The 17,036-nt window shown below is 41.0% G+C and overlaps 1 protein-coding gene across 5 annotated transcripts in view; it reads right to left on the bottom strand.

Moving 5' to 3' along the window:
* Window positions 1-17,036, bottom strand: part of SLC8A1 (solute carrier family 8 member A1) — a 362,317-nt gene that overhangs the window by 295,301 nt on the left and 49,980 nt on the right. For 4 of the 5 annotated variants that reach the window (XM_081264073.1, XM_081264075.1, XM_081264074.1 and 1 more), the window contains exon 2: window positions 11,750-11,807. In XM_081264073.1, the coding sequence (XP_081120199.1) occupies window positions 11,750-11,807 (58 nt within the window). Of the gene's footprint in view, window positions 1-10,248; window positions 10,747-11,749; window positions 11,808-17,036 lie in introns of those variants that run through there. The other variant, XM_081264077.1, reaches the window with a different exon arrangement.

The raw sequence follows: 17,036 nt of genomic DNA, 5'->3' as shown, positions 1-17,036 counted from the left end.
GGTGTAAAGAGGAAAACCCCAGATTTGTATTTCAACAAGCACCATGGTAATTCTGAGAGAGTGGTCTTGGATCACCCCTTGAGAAGCACTGGTGTAAAGGGAAAAGGGCATAAAGAAAGAAAAGGAGCCAGCACAGGACAGAACTGGCTGAAACCAGCTGCCCAGAAACACAAGCTGCCTAAAAATCAGAGGGCAGTGTTTTCCAATATCTAGAAGAAAATGATGTGAAGTAATGTTTCAGATGAGCTTTGCCTCTTACAAACTGGAATTCTAGGCAGGACTGAAATATGACAGGCCTGTGCATGGGTTTCTGGGAGTGGGGGGTTGGGGCTGGAGAATAGGGGAGAAGGGACCCTATTCCGGAGTCCTATGACCCCCAAAGAGATTAAAGTACTGAGGTAATTATGAATCACCTACTTCATACATTTGCTATGGATTACTTCTGCCTCCTCTGAGCAGACACAGGCAAGAATTGCCAGGACATTCTCTCACATGAACCAAGACTCAGGATAAAATAAAGCCTTCAGAGACCTCTCCAGTTTCTACAGGCACACCCTAGGTAGAGGCAGAAGACATGCAGAGCCCTCAGACTGGAAGCCTTGGATGATGAGGAAAGCTGCACTCATTAAATTATAGGCCTTTTATGGGGTCTCACCTGCTCCCCCTATTCACTGCTCTGTGCAGTTACTCTTGCTCCTTAGTATGCCTCTTGGAACAGGGAATGCTAAATACAGAATTAAATTTCAAGCTGCGTGATAGGAGCATCCAGAATGACTTTTTTTTTTTAATCTGAATTTTACGAGCTTTCTCCGCTGTCATTAGGTTTCAGCTTTAAGTAGATAGCTTTTCAGGAGATGGAAACCTATCAACTTGAGGTTTCTGAGCCTTTCAGATTTTCCTGCATAGTCTCAACTCACAGTCCTTGAAAGAAGAAGATGCTCTTGAGAAGAGGAGATGTAGGAAGCAAAAATAAATATTAAGGAAAAAAAAAGTCAAGTGAATAGATGCTCACTTAATGGTGCCCCTTCACCAATATTCTATGCTACCATTTTCTAAACTTCCTGACAATATGCTCAATGGTTTGGCTTTTAAGCCAAGTGTAAATTCAGATAGAACCAGTAAATTTAAAAAAGGGAAGTCAGCTTAGAAAGGAATTTGTCAAATCTTATTATTTAGAAGAACAAATGGGTTGTCAACGGCTTATGGAGAAACACAGTTTTTTACACAAATCCTTGAGTAGTTTATAAAATAGTTTTTCTACCAGAGAGGACATTTAGTGAATGTACTATTTAAACCAATCCTATATACTTTCATTTGAAGAACTGTTTAAACTTTGGCTTCTGTGGTATAGTTTTAATGCTAGCAACTATGCTGACACTACTGTATTATTATTGTCTTTTTGTCATAGGTGAACATTGTGAGAGATGCAGATTCCCCTATCTCAAGAGTAACCCTGAGAGGAGACACTGAGAGAGAAAAAAAAAAGTGAGTGAAGAAAGAAATGGTAAACATTTTATCATTTAATTTGTAAGTGAAGATAACATGCCTATTCAACCTTTGTTGAAGCAGACTGTTTTCATGAATATTAATGACTAATGAGAGAACACACATTCGTTCATTCATTAACCAAATATCAGATGTCTGTTTTGTGTCTGATAATGTAAAGGTCATTGGGGCTAGAACCACCCAACAGACAGTCACATTGCTTATGGAATGTACACATCTAGCTGAAAGATAGATGACAGATGCCAATTTAAAGCATACCCCCCCAAAAAAAACCCCACATAATTACTAACTCTAATAAATGCTCTAAAGGAAAAAACACAATCCTACATGAGTAAGTAATGGAAGACCTGATCTACTAGGGTGTGAGGAAGGCTCTGCTGAAGAAATAACATGAGTGAAAAATGAAAAAACAGTGTTGGAGTGCAGGGCCTTATGTGGGCACTTTTGCCATTACGCTTCTCTGTAATGGGATTACTCACAGACCTACCTTCTTTGATATGTCGAGTATGAGATCATGTTTGGAAAATACGGAAAGTAGCTCTTGTAATTTATATGAGACTTTCCCTCTTGGAGGTCAGAACCATCCAACTGCAGTTAATTGCTCTCTACCACAATGTTGGGGACAGTACGGCGGATGGAAGGATCCCTGGCCTAGGGGCCAAAAGGAACCAGTGCTGATCTCAGCCCTACTGACCAGCTATGTGTCCTCGTGAACAAGTGACTTCCCCTCTCTCCAACTGACCTGGAAATTTGGAGAATTTTTCTAATAATCTGTAGCTGGGCTATTCTAATGCTCCATTTTGGCATTCAAGTTCATCCATAACACAGCATCCGTCCACCTTCCCAGGTTTGCTGTTCCTGGTAGTCAGCTGAGCTATTAAATGAAAATTACCCAAATATGTGTCATGTTTTCCTTTCTCTCACCTTTGTACCTGTCCTCAATATCCCTCTCAAATGTCAAATTTCTTTCTATAAAATTACTTTGATTGCTAGGAAGGCCCTTAAAATTCAATTAGCTTTGCCTCATCCCCGGACCCTCTTCCTAATAAGAAAACTCAAACCCTGCTAATTCAAAAGCTTTTTCAAAGCCACACATCACAGAAATGACAGAATTGGGCTGTAAAACAAGGTCTTTGAGTTTCTAGGCCATCCTACTTCACACTACACCAATTGCTAGGATGCCCCAACCCCACTGATGCTACATTTGTATCTCTCACAATCTACAATGAGTGACAGGCATGGGCAAGCCATGGCCAATGGACCATGAAATTAAAATGGTTTTCCATTTTTAAATGATTGGAAAAAATGAAAAAAATATATTTGATGATGTGAAAATTTCATGATGTTCAAATTTCAATATCTCTAAATAATGTTTTATGGAACACAGCCCTGCTTATTTATTTATGTATCGTCCACAGCTGCTTTCTTGTTGCAAGAGCAGAGTTGAGTAACAGCCACAGACCTTATGGTACACAAAAACAAAATATTTACTTTGTGGATATTTGAAAAAACAGTAAATTATACAAATAATAATCTTGGCTATATTTAATAAGATATAATCTTATCTTTTTCCACTTTCCCATGGCAACCCCCATACCAGTTAGCATGTTCACATAAAAGCACACAGGCAGAGACAGGAACTTTCTCTCTCAGTACTCATCTGTCAAGTTATGGGTCAACCCTTATTGAGCATTCACATAGCAGAAAATGTTTTAGTCATTTATCATTCCTTACAGAAGCTATAAGGCTTATTATGATTACTATTACTATTAATTATTCCCATTTAATAGATGAGAAAATGGAGACCAGAGAAGTTAAGTTACTTGCACAATGACAAATATGACATCTGTCAGATTGAAACAAAAATTAGAACTATCATGAATTAGTCTGCTGACCTCAGAGACCTTTAGTTTGAGTACTCTAGGATCCTTCATTTGATTAGCTGATGTCCTCAAACGAGAAGTAAAGTCAAGTTTCTCTTTCCTCCCTGGGAATCATTAATAGACATCTAGGGATTCTTGAGGCCAGAAAACCAGCATATTTCCATATTGTCAAAGAAAAAAGGAACTGTAATTTGGGTGAAATGACTTCAGAGTCACGGATCTGGATTCTTCTATCTCCTGTTTCACTTTTTGTTAAGTCATTTAACTTTTATGGTCTCCATTTGCTTATCTGTAAAAAACAAAAATTTGATGATGTCTGATATCTTTTCCAGGCTGGCCATGGTATTAACAAGAGCACTGACACTGACGTTATTAAAATAACTGCATGTCCAGGAGAAGAAAAACAGTGAAGAGCCTTGGGAAAAGAACCACTGACTTCATCCCACATCAATTCACAAATTTCGTCTTGGGAAGGCCCACACCCCCCAAGTTTTGAATGATTATTTTGTAATTAGGTTTTTTTTTTTTTTTTTGTAGTGTTGGGAATCAAACCCAGGACCAAACACATTCTAGGTAGGTGCTCTACCACTGAGCTTTACTTCCAGGATGAATGAAAAATTATTTTGGAAGAATGCCTGGAAGCTACCAAGAGAAGGCACTTCTGCAAATTCTGATGCCACCCATAGTGGGGGCCCTACTACAGTCTACAGAGGAAGGGAAAGTGTGGGTATAGAGAGAGCTGTCCGATTCTCTAAACCTGTTGCGAGGACTGGACACTGTACATGAGCCTAGAACCAGGAAAAAAAAAAGTGAGAAGCTGGAGAATCTTAAGGGAGAAAACATCAGGGCCATGAGTGCTAAATGAATAAACTCACCTGAAATGGTATGAGAAATATAATCATTGAAGTTTAATAAAGAACAGGCTGGCAGGTGGTCTGCCCCTTACCTCACTTCTGAATGTTACAGCATCTCTCCTCCAGGAGATGCTACAAGTTCATCCTAAATTTTGGGTTCAAGTCTAAAACACAACATCCAGTGCATTAGGCTACCATTTGTTCTAGATTTATAGTTATCGAGGCATGGTCCTAACTGGAACACAGAGCAGAACTGAGGAATCACGAAATGACCCCAAATTGCTCCAGGGTTGCCTCTGTCATCCATTAGCTGGGGCATGGTTTATTTATTTATTTTTTCAAAAGTGACTAGGCTTTCTTTTTTTCTAAACCCTTTTCACTGTGAATGAATTAATATGCCTCTTCCTCTATAAGCCATGTCCAGTGTTCTGTTTTTCCTTTCAACTGCTCCAGTACTTACTTGCTCAGGTGCAAGCTGATGATCTACCTCACTCAATCCCTACCTTTCACATGTAGGTGTTCTAGATCATGACACCCCTGAAAGCAGAAAACATTATACAAAGAGCATGGCCACTGCACATGTACTAACCACCAAGTACTAACACGTGGACAAGTTATTCAACTGAGTCATAACTTTCTTTTACTTTTCTTTTTTTAAATAGGGATGATGATGCTTCCTTGCAGGGCACTCATGAATACTAAATTAGAAAATCAGTATAAAGCAACTAAACTAGTCCCTGTTACATCGTGAATGTTCAACTAACATCGAACAACCTCTCTTCTTCAGCTGCATTCTCAGGAAAGCCTAAAGCAGGGTCTTGCATGTGCTCAATAAATGTCGTGTTTGGGTTGATGTAAATTGTTAAATCACCTCTTTGTCTGTTTGACCTTGTCTCACATTAGATTTATCCTAGAAATTATTATTCTGACTTCACATGTAATCACATCTGCAAAGTGATTACTTTTGTCTTTTTAAAGTTAAGATGGACTTGAATATTTATATTTATTTTCCTAGATCTGTTACATGAGCAGGGGATCCTCTAAATTGGTATTGCACTATTATATTTTAAGCTATCAGTGTGAATATTCCAAAATGATATAGGAGATTCTATTCAAGATTTTAAGGATATCAAATTATTTGAAGGATATCAAAATATTCAAAAATATTTTGCCCATTTTCTCAGAAGCCTTAAAATGGCTAAATTTTCAAGAAAGGATCCAAGATCTATTACCTTGATGCTGCTGCTGCTGCTGCAGAGTAAAATTTCATTGTGGAGCTTTATTTTTGCCTCTTTCTGGCTACTCTCCATAAACAGCCCGTTCCCAGGTACTCAGCTCACTCACACTTCCTCTACCAGAAGAGTCCTCAGAGGGCACTTGGTAGGCATCAAACTGGTTTCAAACCTCTTTCACTTCCTGTGCATCTTCCTGTGTTCCAGGTCGGGACTTTCTATCCGCCAGCTGATCAGATAAGCCAGTCCAAGTTGAAAAATGAACATATGCTAATGGCTTATAAAATGTCATGGTAGCTCTTTCCCAGGTAATATTATTGCATTAATTCATTAGGCATCTGCTGGATAGAACTCCTTCATCCAGATGAATGGTTTTAATAGGATTTCAGATCCTACATCCGCCAATGAATAAATGCTTTGAGCCTGAGAATGCTGTGCCCATCCTCAAATGACTTGATAGACTGCTGCCTAGGTTGTATTTGCCCTTGACCACAAAAACAATTTTCTTTGCTTCAGTTGCCAGTCAGAGCTTTCTCCTTCCAAATGGTCCTTTCCTGCTTCAAAAATTGGCTAGGAAGTTTTTGGTAAAGTGGAAATGTATTTCTCTCAAACCTGTGTCTATTGCTACTTTCTACACCCTCAACTAGGCAGATCAAAGGACAAATGCAAAATACTTCAGGTTCAAAACAGAATCGCCAGCAAAGAGAGCCTAGAAATAACACTTGAGGCAGCAAGGACTGCCAGCAACTGTCTTCCCAAGTTGAGTCAACACACTGGAAAAAGACACCAGATCTCCCTACTTGTATTCTAAACTGCTGTTGATGAAAACATACCAGAGATTACTCTGGGAGTATCCAGGTCAGAAAATGGGCTGTTTGATTCACAAGTACAATGAGAACCTAATCATTGATTATTTTAAGTCTTCAAAATATGTACTGGGTAAAAGGTATTTTGTGAGGTGGGGGGGCATGAGAGGCAGGGGAAGGAGAGAGATAGAGAGAGAGAGAGAGGGATGGTGGGTGGACACAAGAGACAGAGAGAGGGAGAAGAGAGCTTCTCTTTTGGAAAGAAAAGGAAGGAAACTAAAAACAATCCCAGCTCACTTAATGAAGCCCCTCCGGACTGGTCCTAAATCCAAATCCAAATCTCAAAGGCAGATACTGAAAACTCACACTCCCAGAATCTAATCCACCCCAATGGGTCAGAAAACACTTGACATTTACTTCCACTAGATCTTAGATCAATCTCCAGGGAATAGAAATCCTTTTGTTCAGAGTGAAGCGCAGAAACAGCTAGTTCAGCAACCTACTGGCCTGGTTAGCCACAATTCCTACTGAGAATGAGATCTGAAGTGATAGACAGCTTAGGGAGCTGTAAGAGATGCTACATAGGATTCTGGAATCTAAGGAAAGTCAGGAGAATATTTGCCACAAGAGGGAGCAGGAGAATTTGGTAGGAATGGGAGACTATAAATACAGAGGTTATGATGAGGAGGTCTACCTATAGATGCAGGAGGTTACGACGGAGGGTTGTAACTAAGAAGTCATAGGATATTAGAGGATACTTTAGCAAAAGACATTCATCACTTAGAGGTTAGATAAAGGATGAAAGATACCAGAAGAAGAGAGAGATAAAGTGTGTTGATTTCTAAATTCTCAGCAAATATAAGGCGATGATTTAATTTTTATTTGAAAGCAACACACGGCACACACTGCAAACATATAAGATGTTAAAACGATTTGCCCTTTCCACTGTGTTATCTTTTTTTCCAGACTTAATATCTAGTTCAATTTGGATCTTATTTATTTCCGTGCTATAAGAGCAGCCAGCTTCTTCCCTACATGCTGTTTTCCCTCTACCTGAGGGGACAATAGAGAAAGAACTGATCACACTGAATGTCACCCTGAAAATCAGAGGTTGAAGTCCTAAAATGCACTTATTTTGAAACAAACACATCCAAAGGCAAAGTGAATACTTACCTTGCTTTTGTTTTTTTGTTTATTTTAGCACAACTTGGTTGGATCTGATGAGCTTTTCTCATCATTTATTTTGTCAAAGAAACAGATTAAGCACTGAGAAGGAAGGAACCATGCATTTACTTTGCAAGATAAATAAAAGTCTATTTTTGTCTGATAAAAAACATGTTAAATATAGCTTGTTAACAAAAAGCTAAAGCTGTCTTGGAATGAATTTTATTTTTTCAATACATAGTAAGTTTGAAAGAGTAATTAATGTAATTCCTGCAAATGAGTCCTGTAGGTGTTCAAGACTGTACCTCACCTTCCTTTTATAATTTTATTTGGAGTTAAAGCACTGCCACTGTTGTTATGCTTTCCTTTCCCTGAATAGCCAACAAAAGGATTATCTAGTTCTTAATCTAAATCCAAAAGGATACAGTAGAAACCATTAACTAGTAATGGTAAAGTAAATAGACAAGGAAGTAGATGGATAGATAAACACACAACCTTCATATTCTGTTAGTTCACTACTATAATCCCAGCCCCATTAAGGCTCCAAGACAGAGTAGATTAAGTCTGATTGTCATGGACATTCTTACATCCTTTGCACAGCTAAATGGTGAATAATAGCTTACCTCTGCTGAGCGCCCCCCCCCATTTTCCCCTTTTTTTCTAGGAATTAATCATTCTATTTTTAATAATAGTAAAAAAAAAAACAGCCATTTTAAGGAAGAAAAATGGGGGCTTCCTTTATAGCAAGTGGGAGAAATTTTAGATAAGGAGTCCTTCTATCCAAAGAGAACCCTTCAGGCAGGCAGCATTTGTAAAATGAAAACCATTTAAGAAAACACATCTTTGCTTCATGGTGAAATAAGTGATTCCTCCCCCACCAAATCACTCACAAAGCCCCAAAGATGGAGCAAGCTCTCCTTCCTTCCTCCTGCTTTCACACCCAGCTAACCTCCCAATTAAGCAAGTTTAGCAAACCCAGAGAGCTAAATACAAATAACACAGGATTTGAAAGAGGAACCTAAAGCCAGTCATTCCTGTTCTGGCTTTGTTTTCTTATCTGAAATGAATGAAATATCTAGATTCATTTTCCTCCCTCCTTTCCTGACTTGCTGCAGGAGAGCTCTGACAGAGAAAGAGGAAGCATGTAAGTGTGTGAGTGTGTCTGTGTGCAGTGTGTGTGTGTGTGTGTGTGTGTGTGTGTGTGTGTATGCGCGTGTACGCGCGCGCGCGCTCGAGCGCTCCCGCGTGTGTTGGGAGTGAGAGAAGGGGAAGGTATATACTTTCCATAGTCTCTCCTGGACCTCCCTCCCCCGTTTCCCTTAGGAAATCTTCATACAAGTCCCGGATTGTGGATGTTCACTGCTCCTATTCGGAGATACTCAAGCCAATGTCTTTAACCAGATCTGATCAGAAATCTCCACCTACTCAGTCCGCTCCTCCATGCTCAGGATGCCTGTACTGTCTTCACCACATCTGTCATTTTTAAAAATGCTTCTTCCACTACACCTCCCACTGATATCCTTTTTTCTCTTTTTAGTCTTTACACCTCCAGCAGGACAAAGTTTGTGTTGTTATATTCACAACCACTAGTGGCTGACTAGCAGAGAGGTAGAGAGCGCCTTCAAGGCAGCCAGGATAAGGGGGGTTAAAACCATAACCTAGTGCAAAAAAAAAAAAAAAAAAAAAAAAAAAAAAATACTTTCTTTCTAGCGACTGCAGACCACAGGCACACTGCTTTCTTCAGAAAACAAAAAACATTCTTTGTTAAATTTGATCGCCCCTTCTCTCAATCCAACCACTGCTACTTTATCTGGGGAGGGAAATACGAATTGCCAGCCCAAGTCATTCATCAGACAGCGACAGAATCCGTGGAGGGAGGGCGAGTTAAACAATCAAGGATGCACATATGCTGTATTTTTAAAAGCATCGCTTGCACGGATTTGGTTTCTTGAACCCACTGTCCAGCTATTAAGACCTCCCTCTTCTTGACGAAGGAGGAGCCAAGAAGGATATCCTCGCATCTCAGAACATAGACCATTTCCCCAAGAGCCAGCACAGCCCCCAGGCAGATAATGCAGCTGCAAAGTTCCTTTGGAATCTCTTGGGGAAAGATGCCTGTGCGTGCAGAATCCCCAATGCACACCACGACATGGTGCCCAGAGACCGAGACCCTGTAAGTCCACTCCCCACATTTTTTCCTTGTCTGTCCCCTCTCTCCGGCCACACCTCCCTCTTCTCCGCAGTCCAGGGTGAAGGAGCACCCAGAGCCCATCTGCAAAGAGGGGGGGTCGCAAGTGTGGCCTTGGGAAAGACCCCAGGGATTACCAGGAGGAGGGAAGACCGCGGAGAGGAGCCCAGTGGGTGGGGACGCCTGGGTCCCTAGCAGCGCTGCTTACTGGGTGGACTTAGCTCTTCGCGCCCGGAATCCTTAAAGCCCAGCGCGGTGCAGGGCGCAGCATCCCTCCTTAGCAGCCCTTTCTTCCTCCGGCAGCCTGCACTGGCAGGCAGGCACCCTCACGCCCAGAAGCACCAGCCCGAGCAATTTCACTCCCCCCAAGCTCAGACACCCAGAAAATGTGCAGGCGCACGCACACACACACACACACACACACACACATTCTCTCTCTCTCTCTCTCTCTCTCTCTCTCTCTCTCTCTCACACACACACACACACACACACACACACAATTTGGAAACCAGTCTTTTGCCAAAACGAAGGAAGTGCAGCCTTATGAACAGCAAGAGGAAAACAGTTCACGGTATCTGACTGGATTCCTTTTGCTTGCCCACCATAGGATCCTACCTGGTTTGGGGAGTGTGAATGGATTCTCCCCAGTGCCTCCCCGCTAGTAGGAAATACGGCAAACTCCCTGCTTTTAAATAGCTCCGGATCAGGCAGAGGTCGCTCCCATCTTCTGCGGGAAGCACAAAGCAGGCGGCGGCGGACAGACTCCGGTGCAGCGCCGGCGCGAGCTGGAGCGGCGGCGGCGGCTGGCAGCGGTGCGCGCGGGCGGGAGGCAGCGCGGAGGCCGGCAGGCTGGGAGGGCCGGAGCCGGGCGGCGCGCGCGCTCGCTTCCTCCCTCCCTCCCGCGCACACCCGCCTGCCGCCCGCCGCCCGCAGCCTCGCACTCGCTCACACGCGCGCTCGGCCCCGCCGCCGCCACCACCGGGGCCCGGCGGCTCCCCGCGCTCTGGCCCTCTGCGCGCTCCCCCGGCGGCCTCAGCGATCGCTTGTGGTTCAACCCGCAAGTTTCTGGAGCACCGGGGCGGTGGGGAGCCCTTCCAGCCTCCTGGCCTCTGCCCCTGAGGATATAATTTTTCTATTTCCTCCAGGTTCTCGCCCCGCAGTGTGTCCCGGCCGCGCGCTAGCGCTCTCTTGGGCACCCAGCCCATGGATTACACACTCGGGCCGGCGCTGCAACTTTTCTTTTGAACCTTCTTTGCCTCTTTCACAGACACAATTCCGACCCCCCCATTCGCCTACCCGTTTCTCACCTCTGAATTTGTTACTCCAGATATATCTTTCTTCCTCCACATTCTGCCCCTCTGCTAAAGGAAGCTTTCTTTTAGCAAAGGAATCTGAGGATGTATCAATGATTTTTTTAAATCTTTACTCCATGTTTTTCCTACATATCATGTATGCAGGAGTATACGCTAGCTACTAGATGCTGACACAAGCAAATAAGGATGGAGTTGGGGTATTCTCCAACCAAGAACTCTGAAAGGCTACCCGTGTTGGTATTTTGCTCAAAGATTGCAACTCACTTGGGAATAAAGACCAAGTGTGAAAGCCATGCCGTTTTAAACTACAGAGGAGTAAAAGCTGAGCATTAAGATTGAGTCAGGAAAGACCTAATGCAGCAATCGACGAACCATTCATTGCCCTTTCCAAGAGAAGCATTATCATTGCCAATACATCACTTCCCCATAATTAATAAAGGAGCATTGCAGCAGGCCCTTGCTCTCTTGACAGCTCATTCATCCTTACAAATCCTTAATGACTTGGCAGGATGAAAGGCTAGCCTCACTGTAGAGTTCACCAGCTCCCAAACCTGGCTGTACAACAGACACACCTGGAAATGCAGACTGATGCTGTAGAATCTGATACAGACTCTGATGATGTAGGTTTCACGTGGAGGCTCTGAGTTTGTATTCTTAAAGCACCAGTTGATATTGGCCCTTGTTGTGGCTTACCGAGGTGTGTGGGGCCAGGACCTGCTATATTGGGAAAGTGAGGGGAGGAAGGAGCTGAAAAGCACAAGGCAGAGTTCAAGTTCTTTATCAGATTTTCTCCTGATACTTACAATGTGGCTCTGGCAGTCAGGTTTGGGGGAGACTGACTCCAGGAATTCCAGTTTGATTCTGCAAAAAAAGAGCAAGGTATTGGAGCAGTAACACTCCTTTATCCCTATGTCAGTGGCTCACAAACCTGACTGCATTCAGATATCCTCTGGAGCTTTTAAAAGTCCCAGGGTCTAGGCCACACCCTATAATGATTAACTTGCAATCTCTGGGGTTAAGACTCAGGCATCAGTAATTTGTTTTTATGTTCCCTGGTCCATACCTATGTGCAACGAAGGTTGGGAACCACTGCTCTAGGCCAGTACTCCTTAAACATGAATGTGAGTCTGAATCACCTGGAGATTGCAATTACTCCTTTAGTAGGCCTGGAGTGGGCCTGGGATCTGCATTTCTAGCAAATTTACAAGTGACATTGATGTTACCCTAAAGGAGGACTGCTCTTTAATTAGCAAAGGTCTGTGGTACCCAGTACCCATCAGCATTTAAGGACACTCTGGCAAAAGAAACTCCAACCCACTGCTTGCCTTGCAAATTTGCAGGAATCCTCCTTCCCTGTGAACATTTTCCTTTCTTTTCTGAGATAAGTTTTCTTGGAAGCTGCTCTCCACATAGACTTTTGTTAGACTTCACTGAGTAGTGACACTTGGGGAGACAGAGAAGATCACCATCTTTGGGTTAGAGTATATCCTCAGCCAAAATTCGCTTAGATCTTGACATCCAGGGAGTGTGAGAGGCAGATATTTGGCTCATACTAAAGGACAGGGGCTTGGAAAGAAATGTGGCTGTCTTTTAAATGACAACAAGAAAAACTTGTAACTAAAGATTCTGCTCATAGGATATAGGACACAGGTTATGAAGAACACAAGCTAAAAAGATAAATAAAAATGTGAGTGAACTATATACCTCATTGGAATAGATTCTATAGGGAGGGTATGGCCTGTTATAACTATTATGGGCTACTTAGTGACAAAATTTTCTTAAAAAGATAAGTATGTTAGATGGGGTGACAATAGTACTGGTCTTTCAATGTCTGGGCTGGTCTGTACTGGTCTTTAAAAGCCTATCATTTTAGCAACTAAGAAGTTATCAAGGCTACATACAGGTCCTCTTCTTTTCTAGTCTAAACTGATGGGTTAATTTGGATTCCTGGGGGCAGGAGACCTACATTGTATGGTCTTCTCCTTATCGAAGTCTTTTAAGGGGTGGCCTAGTACCCAGTGATTTGTCACTCTTTTTATTTGGCTCAATTTCTGAGTCCCTAATTTTCTTTGCCTTTCATTTCTCATTAAAGGCATCTTTATAATGGTCCCAAGGCCCTGGGGCAAATCAAACCTTTTGCTCCCTCCTAAATGTCATACATGACTGAATTTTTATTGCAAGAATTATCAAAGGCAACATCACTGGCACAAGGCTGTGGAGACTACAGCTCTAGGTAAGGAAATAGTGAGGTTTCTACAGGCTGTGACTTCGGAAAGAAGAAATATTGTATGCAAGAAGGAGGTGATTTACATTCCAAAAGCGGAGCTATTTCTTAATGGTATTCTTGGATATTGACTGCTATTCTTTTCTTCTGGACTTAGAATTTATAATCACAAATCTTCATTGTATCAAACCAAAGCAGTATGGAACAGCTATTGAGGGGTCTGCACAGGAATATCACTAAGATTTGATATATTCTAAAGATGGTTCAAATTTTCAGGAATCATTCCCTAGTAAATCTTCAGGGCATCCTTAGGCAAATTTACTTTCAGACCAAATGTAAATTATATGAATTAGACCAACTTTATATCCAGTCTATATAACAAGGGTACCAAAGATTTTTTAAGTGTTTTTTAATACTATGTTAAAACATCCAATAACTTTCCATTATTGAGAAAACAAATACTTTGTTTTAGTTCCTTTTAGTTTTACTTTGAGTCACCTAGGTCAGAAGAACCACTATTGTTTTTCTCCATTGCCTGGGCTTCTTAATGTATCAGTAGAGTCCTAATCATCCCCATCTTATCTCCTAGTCCATCACCATTCACCATAGAGGGCTGTGCTTATCACAGGCTCAGTCTCATCTTGGTTTCCAAATAAGAAAATGGTACTAGAGCACTCGCAGCCTGGCCAGGGAGGGAGCTTAGCCATAGCCATTTTCCCAGACTTAACAACCTCATGTGGACCACTGGACCCCTCATTTTATCACTTAGGTTTTCTTTGCTGCTGATTGGATCCAGGGCTCTTTGCTTTCAGGGTGACTGTAGAGATTCTTTGTCAACTTCTAGGTGCTACTATTCTTTTTCCTGATGTCTTGTTCCTGCAGTTCAAATTTTACTTCTTTACTTTGTTTTGACCAGTTGAACATCAGTCTTCCACTCCATCAAGTAATGGGCCCTGCTAATGTACAAAAATCCAGAGAGCCTGTAGGTAGACTTGAAATAACAACCTCCTGCCTTGGGCTCCATTACTGAGGATGGGGGGGCAGCCACTTCCTCAGAGTCACCAATTAATTTTCACAGTCTTGGGACACCAGGGGTCTGCAATTCTACATTTCTATAATTTCTATTCAAGGATTAGACTTGTACAAAATTCTGACTCTTTTCATTTTCCATTTCTGCTCCTTGTTACATTAAGGAAATATTTAAACCCTAGTCCATAATTTTACCAATGGGAACTCAATGGCAGAATCATTATCTAGAGCGAATAGTAGGTCACACAAGAGCAACTGTCTGTTTGAGAGCTGAGGCTTAGGAGTCAGAATACAGGTGGGATTCATAGTTCTGCTCTGGCTGTGTGAACTTGGAGAAGTTTTTTAGCCTCTAAAATCTCAATATCTTTGTCTGGAAAACCTAAATCATGAAATCTCCTTCAAGAAGTTGTAGGAAGGATAAAACATTTCTTTTTTAGTACTAGGGATTGAGCCCAGGGGTGCTTAACCACTGAGCCACATGCCAAGCCCATTTTATTTTATTTTTTTTTAAATTTGAGATAGGGTCTCACTAAGTTGCTTAGGGCCTCATTAATTTGCTGAGGCTGGCCTTGAACTTGTGATCTTTCTGCCTCAGCCTCCTGAATTGCTGGGATTATACATAGGTGTGTACCACACAGCACCCAGCTTGATATAATTCTTGATCATAATAATTATTCAACTATAAAATGATATCCATATAAATAAAAAATCAAGATAATTAGTTTTTCATTATCAGACCATCATGTTATTGATAATGATTTTGATGTGATTTTTGTTATACAGAATTTTAGACATTGACTAATCCAAAAAATGTATATTTATACATCAAGAGAGCACTTTCCTTTTCTGTAATGAAGGAAACTGTACTTTCTGATTTTATAAGGGCAAACTGGTTATTTCTGTTAACAGTATTTCTTTCTCTTTATGTCTTGCTATCAACTTGCTCTCCTCTTATCTCTATTAAATCTGAGGGTGCAATTTCAAAGAGCAATTTTAACCAAATACCACTACAACTAAAATTTTGGTTACCACATTAATTTATTAACAGAGGACTTTATTTGAAGGACAAACTTCTTCACTATGTTTGCACAGACTTTCTACAACCTTGGCTCAAGGACTGTCCATCAACAGGGACTCGAGATGAGGCCCTGGGGTGCTCTGTACCAAGCAGTTGTTCCTCACAATCCAGTTCTGAAGCACTGTCCCTGAGAGATGGCATGTCAGCTTTTTCAATAAATATCTTTTCTAAGACATCATCTATGATATATCGTTCTCTTCCTGAATCTTCAATTGCTGGCCACTGATTAGAATCTTCTGAGAACTGCCAATATTGTAACGGTTACTGCAATGCCCAGACAGTAGTCCTTGAAAATGGTCATAATAGAAAGACTTATGAGGGAAATGGCTGAACTCCTGGGTATCTTAGTCCATGATTTTAATGATGCTGATTCTGCTACCAATGGAAGTCTCTGGATAATGAAAGGACACATTCTCATTACTCTTAAAAAATTCAGAATTGCTCAGTATGACTTAAAGTGTTGGTAGTAATCATGAGCAGGTAAAATTCTAAAACTATTTTCTATTTTCTTTTCCTTTTAAAATATTATCCCAATCATACCACTCCTCAATATTTATCTTGAAGAATCAAATTCATCGTACTTAGCAATACACCCTTACCCATTTTTACAGCAGTATGACTCACAATAGCTAAACTATGAAACCAGCTTGGCTGTCCATCACCTGATGAATGGATTAAGAAAATGCAGCATAAATACACAACAGAGTTTTATTCAGTCATAAGTAAAAATGAAATTACGTCATTTGCAGGAAAAATGGAGGGAACTAGAGAACATTATGTTAAACAAAATCAACCAAACACAGAAGGTCAAGGGTGGAACATTTTCTCTCATATATGGAAGCTAGAAAGGAAAATAAAGATGGCAGTGGGAACCCATGAAAATATGAGAGACTAGTAGAGGAAAAGGACCAAAGGATGGGAGATGGGGAGGCAAGGGGAAAGTGTTGGGAATTGATACTGGCTAGATAATATTGTTATATTGTGTGCATGGATGAATATGTAACAATAGATCCTGTCATCATGTACAACTATAATGCACCAATAAAAAATATAGAAAAAAAATTTAAATTGCCATCTTTGGATTTGTTTCAGCATTTCTAAAAGTGTAAATCAAAATCAATGGTGAGTTATTTGTATAGGCATAAAAATATTTGCTGCCTATAATTTAATTTTTATATAAGAAATCCTTTGAACTAGTTGGAAGAGCTAATTATTTGTCTTTTATAGACTGAAAAAGAAAGTATAAATGGATTTGCTTATATAGAAGTGTAGGCCCTACTCTTGGAGATTTCTTCTCTTATTGGTCAGATATTGGGTCTGAACATTGTGTGGGGGAAGGGGTTGTTTTCATTTTTGGCTTTTTAAGTTTGTTGTTGTTGTTGTTGTTGTTGTTGTTTGTTTTTTAATGTTCTCTGTGTGGTTCTAAGTTTCAACCAGGGGTAAAATTCAGTGAATGAAAGGTGAACTAGCTAATTAGTGATAAAGACACATGAAAAAGCCCCCTTCTACCCAGGGAAGTATATTTTCTATTCTGCTGTTCCACTCAATATTAATATTTAACAGAATATAAAAATGAAGACTTCTTAGAAATTTAAAAGACTGTGGGGCCTCAAAGAGGCAGAAGTAGGTATTTTAATTCTCCTGACAAGGATTTAGAAATTGGAAATTATGATCGAGAAAGTTCTGTCCATGGCTGCAGGGCCTCTGTCTGTCTTGTTGAACATTCACTCCACCCCCAGCATAAGCACAGTGTTTGGTA

The sequence above is a fragment of the Spermophilus citellus genome (genome assembly GCF_964194105.1).
Source record: "Spermophilus citellus genome assembly, chromosome: 13".
In the NCBI taxonomy this organism is placed as follows: Eukaryota; Metazoa; Chordata; class Mammalia; order Rodentia; family Sciuridae; genus Spermophilus; species Spermophilus citellus.
Note: the sequence above shows the minus strand (reverse complement) of the source record. Positions and strands in the feature narration are given on the sequence as shown.